At 37.2% G+C, this 13,170-nt stretch overlaps 1 protein-coding gene across 1 annotated transcript in view; it reads left to right on the forward strand.

Moving 5' to 3' along the window:
- Positions 1–11,877, forward strand: part of LOC112045261 (uncharacterized transporter slc-17.2) — a 43,186-nt gene extending 31,309 nt beyond the window's left edge. Inside the window, exons 6-9 of the mRNA XM_052887270.1 lie at positions 1,413–1,558; positions 3,338–3,558; positions 4,157–4,457; positions 9,191–11,877. Of these exons, the coding sequence (XP_052743230.1) occupies positions 1,413–1,558; positions 3,338–3,558; positions 4,157–4,457; positions 9,191–9,418 (896 nt within the window). The 3' untranslated portion in view covers positions 9,419–11,877. The remainder of the gene's footprint in view (positions 1–1,412; positions 1,559–3,337; positions 3,559–4,156; positions 4,458–9,190) is intronic.
- The last annotated feature ends 1,293 nt before the right edge of the window (positions 11,878–13,170 follow it).

The following is a 13,170-nucleotide window of genomic DNA, read 5'->3' on the forward strand; positions in this document are numbered from 1 at the left end:
CAAAACAAACTTAAACAAATTCTATTCTTCTATTCTTCAAAATCTAAAACTTATAACACCCCTCTGTTTGCGATAGGGGTTAAAAGTAATGCTTCGATAGCTAACCCTATACCTGACAGTTATAAGAATAGACATGCACTGGAGGAAGTCGCGCTTAACTTTAGTCCCATTGGGTTTGATCCTTTCCATTTGACTATTGTCTTACTTAGGTACCCGCTCTTTACAATACTCCAGTCTTTACAATACTCCAGTATTTACAATACTCTAGTATTTACAATACTCCAGTCTTTACAGTACTCTAGTTTTTACGACTATTTTGGGATGGGGGAGAGAATACTGGTCATAAGAAACATGCCAGATAATCTTATCTATAATTGGAGGTGGCAAAAAGTGAATTCGAATAAATATACCCTTTTTCAAAACTTACCGAAAATATTCCAGGGTAACTATATCAATTGATTGGACTATATATACATGACATTGTGCATAATCATATCGAACTTCTATAATTTCTATAATAAACAATGTGAAGGTATACTTTCTTTTGAACCTAAGAATGGAATCTAGGTACCATCAGATTTCTAACATGTGACAATTACGCGCGCTGCATAAAAATAGTACCTACGTACCTATCACTTCAAGGTAGTATACTTACTTGTAAAATCACTTGCCATCAGGTGAGATTGTAGTCAAGGGTTAACTTGTAAAGAATAAAAAACAAATCCTGAGGCAGAGAACTTAGAATTCATAGAAGTAAAAAAAAGATTAGCATTTGATAGCCCGACCCAGGCCACGAACTAGTAATAGGTAGTCTAACGGTTTCGTATAGTTTAAAGGTTTATTCTATACGTTTAAAGGTTTATTTACACGAGCAGCACGTTGACAGCGGCAGCTGAAGTTTTTAGAAGTACCATATAGACTAAGTAATATTAATACAATAAGGAACTTAAGCTAACTTATCCTAATAACTATACAAATCATGCCCAGAATGGTGGCAAGAATACTGGCTGCATTTCCGCGCTGATCCTTTGCGCAAAAAATGAGTCAGCCCTTCTGTCACCAGTCGAGGCAACATGCCACGGTGAAATGATACGGTAAAATTTTTTGGCACTGCGACTCCATGGCCCAAGGGTCTTCACGGCAAAAGGTACAAATATGTAACTCTCTGTCAGAGAGGCATACTTGAGCCACTTACCGGTTTCAGCTTTCTCTGCTGCGGCTCCCGGTCTTGATTCTGTCTCCCTGATATGACACGGTGCTATTGTAATATTGTAGATTACTTTTTAAAAATGTTTGCTTTGACACGTAACGCCCTGTAATCTGGGGGCCTCATATCATTGATACGACTGATACAGCGGTAACTACGCCTCTGAGATGCTGCTCGTGTAAATGAACCTTTTTGTGATTTACAGGAGCGATTGGTGTAGTTTGGTGTGCAATATGGTGGGTGCTCGTATATGACTCACCTGTAAAGCATCCAAGAATTTCTGCTGAAGAAAAGGCATATATCCTAGAAGCTATTGGTGACAAAGTTCAACAGGGCTCGAAAGATACTAAGGTTAGTTTTAATTAATAAAAATTAATGTTGCAGTTGCACTATAGCTTGGCAAATTAAATTCCCATATAAAATACTATTCCTTCTGTATCCGCGGCACATTTATATAACGCGAATCACCCGCGAATATGGAGCTTTTACTGCACAGTACAGTGGCCTCTGCCTCCGATTCCGGAGAGTGTGGGTCCGAATCCGGTCCGGGGCATGCACCTCAAACTTTTCAGTTGTGTGAATTTTAAGAAATTAAATATCACCGTATCTCAAACGATGAAGGAAAAACATCGTGAGGAAACCTGCATATCAGAGAATTTTCTTAATTCTCTGCGTGTCTGAAGTCTGTCAATCCGCATTGGGCCAGCGTGGTGGACTATTGGCCTAACCCCTCTCATTCTGAGAGGAGACTCGAGCTCAGCATTGAGCCGAATATGGGTTGATAATGATGATGATGATGACGCTTGATTGTACAATCAAGCGTTTGACGCTAAACAATTGACAGACAGTGCGTTGGTGAGTAAAACTGAAAGACCGTTCTTTTAAGAAACGTCATCACCACAGGACATAGGTCTTTTGTAGGGACTTTTAAAATTTGTCTTGATCGGTTCAGCCGTTTAGTGAAAAGGTAACAGAAAGACAGACAGACAGGCAGGCTTACTTTCGCATTTATAATATTAGTATAGATACTCGCTTGATCTGTCTTTTAACACTACATTACATAGAAAACCAAACGACTTCCCGGAATAAATTGACTATACATAAAGTCATTGATAAAGAAGTATAAAAATATCTTCTCATCATGAACCACAAAATGCTGACCACGTTCTTCTACATCATTTGAAGTACTCAAACCAGTATGTGACAGATAAATGGAACACATTTAATTAGTTTTAAATTAAAATACTACTTAATTCCATTAGCCTTCGTTTTTTATCATAAATGTAATATCTAAACAAATAAATTCAAACCAGCAGATTAATTCGACTAATTTATTTATTTTATCCGCATAAAACCGATGAAACCAAACGACCACGTCACCAAGACCCGATTGAAAATTTTCAAAAATATGGAACGCTTCACGATTTTGCGTCTTTCCTTGTAAAGGATGTGGTTGAGGTTGTCGGTTGGATTGGTCGGTTTTTTGCAGATAATAGGAAAATACATAAATAAGTTTATAATGAACTTACTTAAAATAATGGCCTTTAAACCGACTTCAAAAAGGCAGAGCTCTTAAGAGTCTCTTAATTCGACAGGTATATTTTTTTTTCAGTTTGTTACCTCATAACTTCTTCATTTATTAACCTATTTTGAAAATTCTTTTTTTGTTTGAAAGAATATACTTTACAGATTGGTTCCATTTCATTTTCATTCAAATCGGTTCAGAAATTTTGTTAATCAGTTAATTAAAGTAACTGAAATAAGTCTTTGAAGTCGGTCTCATTTTTTTTATTCTTTACAAGTTAGCCCTTGACTACTATCTCACCTGATGGTAAGTGATGATGCAGTCTAAGATGGAAGCGGGCCAACTTGTTAGGAGGAGGATGAAAATCCACACCCCTTTCGGTTTCTACACGGCATCGTACCGGAACGCTAAATCGGGTAGGGTCGTAACTAGCCACAGCCGAAGCCTCCCACCAGCCAGACATGGACAAATTAAGAAAATCTCAATCTGCCCATCGAACCCAGGACCTCCGTCTTATAAATCCACCGCGCATACCACTGCGCCACGGATTTTTATGTTAAAAGGATTATGTATTCATTATTCAAATTCAAATGAATTCGTTTCAGGTCGTGCCCCCATTCAAGAGCATCTTAACCTCCCTGCCATTCTTAGCCATGGTGATCCTCCATTACGGCAGCAACTGGGGCTTGTACTTCGTGATGACTGCTGCCCCGAAGTTCGTCTCCAGTGCACTCGGCTTCAACTTAACATCAACTGGAACTTTATCCTCCTTGCCCTACTTGGCTAGGATGATATTCTCACTGATTTTCGGCGCTATCGGCGACAGGTAATTTGTCTATAGCTTGGCTTGTTGTTGAAGACACTGCCATGATATGCGGGCGACGGGTGGGGACAGACTGCGCGGGTATGAAACTTGTACACGCAGGGCATCGCTACCCCCCCTCCCGGACCGCGCGGACCATCGGGAGTGTTACGAACGAATTAGCCAAGTAAAAAAAAAAATTTAAAAAAAAATTGATTATTCGAAAATTTCTAAAGGGTAACATCAGTTAATGCAAGGGTACCCTTGTTATTCAGAACAATTTGACTTAGGTATATCCAAGTTAAATTGTCCAGGTTTGTTTAGTTAGCTTATGTGGATTCGGATTATGAGGGATTGAGTTTTGGTTTAGTCTATAAAGTACTGAGCTTTATATAAGTCTATGAAATTTTTAGACTAATCGCGTCCTGAAAGTCCGGTGACGGGCTCAAATGTATAGTTTCTCATCACCAAGAGCGAGGTGGTTTAAGCTCTATTTCCCCTCTCCTATACAAGGGAGGTTTTGAGCTGCAGTGCGCCATAATAATAGTCTAAAAATGATAAGTCTAAGTAATCTTCGATCTTCATTTTTTCAACTAATAGACAATTTCTCTTTAATCCTCAGAATCGTCAAACAAAACGTGGTCTCCACGACATTCATGCGCAAGTTCTTCTGTCTATTCTCCCACATCGTACCTGGTCTGCTGCTCATTGGTCTAGGGTTCACCGGCTGTGCACCCATCCTCTCTGTGGCCCTCATCACGTTCTCCATGGGGTCCAATGGTGCAGCCACCTTGACCAATTTGGTGAACCACCAGGATCTTGCGCCGAACTACGCTGGGACTTTATATGGGATAGCTAATGGAATTGGGAACACTGCTGGATTTGTGACCCCGTTGGTGACTGCCTACTTTACAAAGGATGGGGTGAGGATTGTAATATTCAACTACTAGGTCGATGATAGTCATAATTATCAACACACTTACGTCAAGAAGAACTCGTTTGCACGAGTTACTGTTTAATCAACATCTGATAATGAACGTTACAGAATTAAACATTATCATCCTGAGCCCACCAACCCACTTTGGAGTGGTGGGGTGGGTCAGACTTTTCTAAAAGGAAGGTAGAAATAGACTAACAAAGACTGACGGTGAAAAACAAAAGTATACTTAACTATAAGGCAGAGAATTATTTTTCTGAATGAAAGTATCCAAAATTTTTCTGTTATTTCTTCTTTATTATTTATTGTTCAATCGTTAAAAGTCACCGACATAGCTCAACGAGCTGCGAAGCTGAAGTGGCAATGGGCGGGGCACATAGTTCGAAGAGCCGATGGACGTTGGGGTCCCAAAGTGCTGGAATGGCGACCCCGCACTAGTAAGCGCAGTGTTGGCCGACCCCCCACCAGGTGGACTGACGACATCAAGCGAGTCGCAGGGATTCGCTGGATGCAGGTGGCTCAGTATCGTGATGTTTGGAAGTCCTTACAAAAGGCCTATGTCCTGCAGTGGACGTCCATTGGCTGATATGATGATGATATGGGTACGAAAGAGGACGTATTTATTATCTAACTTACATTTATAATATTAGTAAAGAAAATGTATTATACAACTGTAATCATTACGTAAGAATGTAATTCTATTCCATGAAGATAATGAAACTTATGCCTTTATGCTTTATAAATCAGTCTAGTTCATTGGAAAAATACGTAAATTAAAAAATATATCTCACGGAACGTGTATTCAGTTAGGTATTTAACAGTGGCAATAAATTATGTGTTACAAATATCTAAATGCCTTTGTAGTTCTAGAAACAGTTAGGTACAGTAAGCCTGCGTTCAGATAACAAGGCTTACGCGCTAGACACACTGATAATTTTGATGAACCTTTTTTCAATGTAAATTAATCTAATTATGGTGTTATATGTATGTTATGTATACCCATTATCCATACTATTCATATTTCTATACAAATATTACCCTACCCTACTATCCTAACCCTTCGCTACCCTTATGCGACCCCTAAGCTATCATTTTTTTATTCAAGTTGGATTAAACTGCACACTGTGTGCAAATTTGATTAAAATTAGTGAAGTAGTTTTTACGTTCGTATTTTTGACGGCTTCCGTGGCGCAGTGGTATGCGCGGTGGATTTATTAACGGAGGTCCTGGGTTCGATCCCCGGCTGGGCCGATTAAGGTTTTCTTAAGTGGTCCAGGACTAGCTGGTGGGAGGTTTCGGCCGTGGCTAGTTACCACCCTACCGACAAAGACGTACCGCCAAGCGATTTAGCGTTCCGGTACGATGTCGTGTAGAAACCGAAAGGAGTGTGGATTTTCATTCCTCCTCCTAATAAGTTAGCCCGCTTCCATCTTAGATTACATCATCACTTACCATCAGGTGAGATTATAGTCAAGGGCTAACTTGTAAAGAATAAAAATAAAAAAAAGTTTTGGAGTGACACAAACCACGTGACACGTAATTTATCATACTAATATTATAAAGGCGAAAGTTTGTGTGTGTGAAAGTGTGTTTGATCCTGCTTTACGCTGCGGGTACTGAAGTGATTTGGCTGAAATTTGGAATAGATATAGATTTTACTCTGGGTTAACAAAGGCTACTTTTCAACCCGGAAAAAGCCATGGTTCCCACGGGATTTGTGAATTCTGAATTCCACGCGGACGAAGTCGCGGGCGTCCGCTGGTTTATAAGGTAAATACGAAATTAAGTTGTCTGACTGTTACTTTTTCGCGTCTAACGTCCAGTTTCTTCATCGCAAGTAACAGTCAAAGTAACGTCATAAATCAAAAGTGAAATCGGTCTTATTCACTGAAAAATAAAGTCTTCTTTACTACTTACTACTTTTACTGTTACTTTAGCTTTACATGAAGAAACTAGCTGTAAGTCACTTAACCGATTTGGTTGAAATTTGATATACGAGTAGAAACAAATTAGACCTTGGAGCATAATACGACTATTTTTTATCCCGGAAAAATACGTGTACATGGGATTAGTAAAAAAAGGAAATTTACACGAACGGAGTCGCGGACGTTTATAAATATAAATGAAAAATAATTCACCGTCCCATTGTACGTACTAGAGTAAAGACGAGATAAATTAGCTATTGTTTTCTGTGTAGAAGGCTAGCTTTAAGATAACATCGTAAATTAATACAAATTCTAGTTAGGTACGAACATAAAACACGCTATACCTTTAATACCTAAAGCCATAAGTAATGTTCACTGTTAACCAACAAACAAATTAGAAATTAAGTTAGTCTTTTCACACCTAATAAAAATGTGTTTCAATTTGTATGTTGGTAAACAGTGCACATCGAGTACGGCTTTAGTTTTCTGGCGGCCTCCGTGGCGCAGTGGTATGCGCGGTGGATTTACAAAACGGAGGTCCTGGGTTCGATCCCCGGCTGGGCAGATTGAGGTTTTCTTAATTGGTCCAGGTCTGGCTGGTGGGAGGCTTCGGCCGTGGCTAGTTACCACTTTACCGGCAAAGACGTACCGCCAAGCGATTTAGTGTTCCGGTACGATGCCGTGTAGAAACCGAAAGGGGTGTGGATTTTTATCCTCCTCCTAACAAGTTTGCCCACTTCCATCTTAGATTGCATCATCACTTACCATCAGGTGAGATTGTAGTCAAGGGCTAACTTGTAAAGAATAAAAAATAGTCTAGAATATTCTCTGTCATCATACAACCACCATGCTTTTCTCTGCTGCTAATCAGCAATGCTGTGTTGTGTGCTGAAGAGCGTGGTGGTCGGTATTATTACAGGCAAATGAGTATATTTTTGCCACATTTCGTAAAAAGACGAAAGTTATGTCATTTCGTTGAAAATATAAAGTTAGATGATTGCGAAAACGAAAAATTATAAAAAACGATGTATTGACTACGAGTATTTGAATGGTACCTACTTCGAGATTCATAATAACCCTACTGATGCTTGCGCAGGGATATTACTATAAATCTGCGTCAGTAACTACACTAAGTAAGAGAGATATTATATATTTTGTATTTTGTTTACCTTAACTTCCTACTTAATTTGATTGCGATCTTATCAGATATACACTCGCAATACTCTGTGAAGGCCGCCATGACTAAGACATCTCACATTTAGTGATATATTATCTAACATAATACCTTTGCCTACCTATTGAAAAAAGATATTATCACGAAAGTCAAGTGGACATAAGGCTTAGTCAGGTTACGCGTATTTAAAAAAATAATATTATGAATCCATTTTCCTTAATTAATTTTCATTAATAATATGTGTTGTTTATGTAAATACAAGTTTTGACATAAACCTACTTTTATCTATTAAATTACTCATTAACGTAATTTAATAATGACTTATTGTCTCGTTAAAATAATTAATTAGGTACTACTGGATACGTATTTAATTACTTAAGCTAGCCATTCACGGTCCGATATACCCACATGCCTGCAGTGTTGCCGACATGATGTCATAAATAATTTTCTTCGTACTTTTGGCTATTAATAGAACAGTGAATTTTTAATTAGTAGTCTCCCTAAAAATAATTAGTAAGCAATTATTATAAAAAGGTAATACATAATAAATAATCCAGGATCCGGAAAACAAAATATGAGTATATGACTATAAGTAGGTAGGTACCTACTTATATTTTTATACTACGATTTGGTAGCTATGATTTAAAATCCATGTAAATTCTAATACCTACTTATCGAAGTTATTGACTAACAGATCAGGTAATTTATGATAGTTAATCATTTCTTATTTACGTCAAACAACAAATTACTCTAAAGGTTGTTTTCCTCAATATAACAGATTTAGCTAGGTATGATAAAATAAAAAACTTTAAGCCTCAATCTTTTCATAAACTAACCTAGCAGTCAGTAAGTAAAAATTAAAAAAAAGGCTCTAGTATTTTTTACAATGTAAGTTGTAGTATTTTTTACAAGAACTGTAACAAATTTTAGCAAGGTGCATAATTAACAGTATATGTAAGTACGTAAAATTAACAATGATATAGATAAACGTTGTCTAGATATCTTTGTAAATAACATTGAAATCTTTACTGCGGGTGGGTCATTATGGTCCCCGCAATGCTCGGATAAATCCGCTTTTATCATCAATAGTAATTGTTCTATACCAAAACGCTAAAACAGTATTGCTGTGTTCCGGGCATGGTTAGGGCAAGATAAATCTGCACGCGACTGGCGACGCAACTTAGTAACCAGCTTTATGCACGTCATTGACGATTCTCACGTTTCTGCAGCACCCACTATAACTGATCGTGTATTGGTCACTGTGTACATGACGGCTCGACTTATGAAACGCCTTCGCTGCAGAAGCGTGAGAATAATTATCCGTCAATGGCTGACTTTACTCGTTTATGTCCGCCTAGAGATAAACGACAAGATGACAGGATTTTAGCCACGCGTAAACTCATTTTGCGTGCACTTTAACAGTGTAATAAAGGCTCATGAGGCAAAGGCATATAGCACCTATAACTCTATAGCGATATGATAGACACAGGGCAGCACTTTGTAGGATGTGCTTCATGGATGTCTCCTTGATAGGTGGATTTCCATTAACCTACCATCAGTTGCCATTCTTGTTTCGTCAATTATTACTATAATAACATCATTATTTGCTTTATTTCACAGAATGGCTTCGCTGAATGGCGGCCAGTCTTCATGACCGGCGCATCTCTGTACATCGCATCAGCGATGTATTTCATACTGTTCGGCACAGGAGTGACTCAGAAGTGGAACTACATAGCCCCGGTCGAAGTAGAAGAAGACAAGAGGGCCAACGACAACAACACAACAACAACAGCGACAACGACAACAACAACAACGGACACGACCATTAACATTCCCAACAAGACGTAGATGCGTACTTCGTAATGACGTAAAGTTTTTTGCGCGCGGATGAAATCAATGACTTATTTATGGAAGTCCATGGGTACAAAGAATTATTAAGATTAATGGTTCTTGCTGTACAAAAAATAACTTTAAGCGTTAATTTTTTTAATATATTATGACTTCATTTCGGAAAAAATACCTACCTAATACAAACGGTGTAACTCGAAAAGAGGCTTAACTGAGATTGAAAAATTATGCTCATTCTGTATTTTATAACCAGGTACTTACTTATTGTCTATGTTAAATTAAGTACTTATTTTTTGCAGAAAATTATTAGCTCAGAGATTTATAGTTGCCATGAATATTATGTAGTAATACGATTTAAAAATATTTGATATAAAAATAATCTGGACATGTTTGTAACTATATGTATTTAATTTAATTCGTGGAATATTTATCAACTAACAAGGTAGAAAACGCATGTCATATTTTTATACCTAATTTATTTAAAATTATGGATTTCTTTGGATTTATGTAATATTGTTTTAACATAAAGTGTTATTCAAAAGATATTACCATGTATAATTTGTATAAAGCTTATCAATCAAATAAAAATTATTATTAGGGGTAAAATGACCAGCGATTTACACCCTCATTTTAATTTTTTTTTTGTTTATAAACATTTCACATCGAGTTTGGCTTTAGTATAGTTAAGATCACACTATTGTGTCTGTTATGCTACAATAACACTGTAATATATTATTCAAAAATAATCGACAATATGTCTGCTTTTTCTTCGTTATTTCTATCGGGTATATTGAAGCCAACATGGGAAAAGAAAAGCTAATCTTTCCTATATGTTAGTTAGTGAATCTGGTCGCTGAAAGTAGATACAAATTAAGCAATATTTCATTTACCTACAAAAGGCTTTTTATTAAATTACATCCATTTTTTACAATTCAAATTAAAAATATAACTTACGCCATTGACGATCAATTATTCTCACGTTTCTGCAGCTCCAACGACTATAACTGATCGTGTATTGGTCACTGCGTGCATGACCGCTTAACTTATGAAACGTCTTCGCTTTCTTTTGCGCTGCAAAAACGTGAGAATAATTGAATAATTGACCGTCAATGGCTGACTTAACGAGACTTTCGACACACGTGTTTGTCAAACAATTTCTTAGTCTTTGTTGTCTTTCTTAGTCAAATGTTGAAGCATTTGTCAAATATTACTTGATGAAAAGTCAAGTTTGACAAGCAAGTTTTTTTATTAAAAGAAGAAGTTTGTCAAACGTGTTTGATCGTTTATATACGCCATTAGCTTGAGTAGTGCCTTTCGATGCAGTTCGATCCAAAACGGACACATTTTAGTTCTAAAGTAATGACTGAACAAACAAACAAACAAACTCGATGCTTGTAAAGTAAGCTTAGGCCTAGGTCCTTTTTTTTAATTTTGTACAACCCCGTCTTTGGCGTACATCATTTGAAGAAGCGTTCGTCTACTTGCCTTTTAGATTTCTTGCTAGGATTTATTTTTTACATCTTTATGTTAATGTCACAAGGTTTGCATTTGCCAACTAAGGCTACATACACACGGTAATGTCCAGCACATATTTTTTACACTATAGGTAGTCTAAAATCATTTTCGGTGGACGTTTTATTGCAGTATTAACATCGTGTGACTGGTTCTATGAACAGTGCATATATGATGTTCATTTACAGCAGCTGCTACCGTCGACTGCAGTCGGCGACGCCATCGCCAACTGCTTAACTATAATGATTTGAATAATAAAGTTGACTGCCGTTGGCTGCCGCAGAGACGTTGCTGACTGCAGTCGACTGCGGTCGTCGGTAAAGTTGCCGCTCGTGTAAATGAACCTTTATTCGTTATTAAGATGTATGTATAAAAAATGTGGAGGACAATGCCGTGTGAATCTAGCCTAATTCGAAATATGTATACACTTAAATATAATTATGTTGGAATTTTCTATATATTAAAACGTGAAGCGAAAACTGACAGTAGGTATTGTCTATATTTTTTACGAAATTTGCGCAAACGGTGTAGTTAATATGAAGAAGACATGAAGAATATTTTGATATTACCTATATAAATAATGCATTAAAAATGCATTAAACCTATATAAATAATGCATTAAAAATGTAATAGAGAATAAACATTTGTCTCTATCTCGTATGTATTATACTCGTAGTAATGGGACATAAAAATATAACATCTACAGGATTTACCAAATCCTATTAATAATACCTACTCAATAGAATCGCCTCAAGTGTTCGAATAGCAATTCTAACCGTTTGTTTTTATTATAAAAATGTTATATTTTTAGTGGCGAAAATTGGTAATAACTACGTATCTAATTAATTATTATTATTATGACTGTGATGAATTTATTATGAGTAAATATGGATTGACTATAATATTATAAAATTTAATGTTAATTAAATTATTCAGAATTTTATGTATTTTCTGTTCTCTTACTTACCTCTATGTTCCCTAACACTATGTTGTAGTTATTCTACTTTTGGAAATAGTAGTCTGGGGTGGATATGACATCGCTCGATCTCGTGTTGTCTCGTGCCGACGCTAGGTGGCGCGACTTATTTCGTAAAGAGTAGGTAGGCATTTAGAGAGGGGTAGCGATTAGTTGGCGGGAACGACTTGCGATATAAGGCGCTTGTCGTCCGGACGTCCGGTCAGCTTTAGTGTGCTCGTGGCGTTCGAGCCGTCCACATCACTTGTTGTGTAATTCTTTATAGATTACTTAGGATAGGCTGACTTGAGTAGAAAAAAATGAGAGTATTGGTTAACTATCAAAAACGTCTTTAACCCTACACACAACGTTCACAAGTGCGTGACTCCACTCAAGGTCATTCTCTGCGATTCTAGGGTAGGGTAGGTTACAGTTTGATTTGTTAATTAAGTTGTTCTGACCAGCGCCGGACCGAGGTAAATTTTAAAATGGAGCGAGATCCAATTATGGCGCCTTTCCTGTTTGCTCCTAACATTATATACTAGGGACGTTTGAAAAGTTCGTAGCCTAATTTATATCGGAATGTCATACATTTTTAACCGACTTCAAAAAAAGGAGGAGGTTTCTCAATTCGACCTTTCAATTTCGATTCGATTCAAGCCGTTTAAATTGTGGCGATGCATTAATATTTAGGTTATATAATAATTGTAAGTTATTTATAACTCTTTAAGCTGCATTGTACAAAAACCACGCAACATTCCTTTGTGTTAGAATTACGTAACGCCGATGGAATGTCAACCCTTGTTAAGTGCTCACACTTATCCAATAACAATCCGACAGGAGTTTCGACGTATAGGCGCCAGTTCGATTCTCCAATGAGAGCCGTTATATTTCGGGATACAATAATCCTTTGTTCGTAAAGTATTATAAATACTTAATCTTGGCCCCACTAGGCCAGAGTACGTTAAACGGCTTAACCGGCTACCACGCTTACGGCTAAATCGCGGCTCTCATTTCAACGTCATAAATGCGTCGCATACGCATTCGATTCACCTTTGTTATTTAGTTTGTACATTCTATTTTTAGTTCTATTCCGTGTACAAATATTAAATATACCTTTTTATATTAATTATGGGAGTTTAATTCATACACCACACGCGCGCTCCCATAAAGTGGTGACCCCGACAACAGTCATAAAGTGGTGACCCCGACAACAGTCATAAAGTGGTGACCCCAAACATAGTCATAAAGTGGTTTCGAATAGTCAGTAATTAATAAATAGACA

This window comes from Bicyclus anynana, chromosome 19 (assembly GCF_947172395.1).
Source record: "Bicyclus anynana chromosome 19, ilBicAnyn1.1, whole genome shotgun sequence".
Classification (NCBI taxonomy): Eukaryota; Metazoa; Arthropoda; class Insecta; order Lepidoptera; family Nymphalidae; genus Bicyclus; species Bicyclus anynana.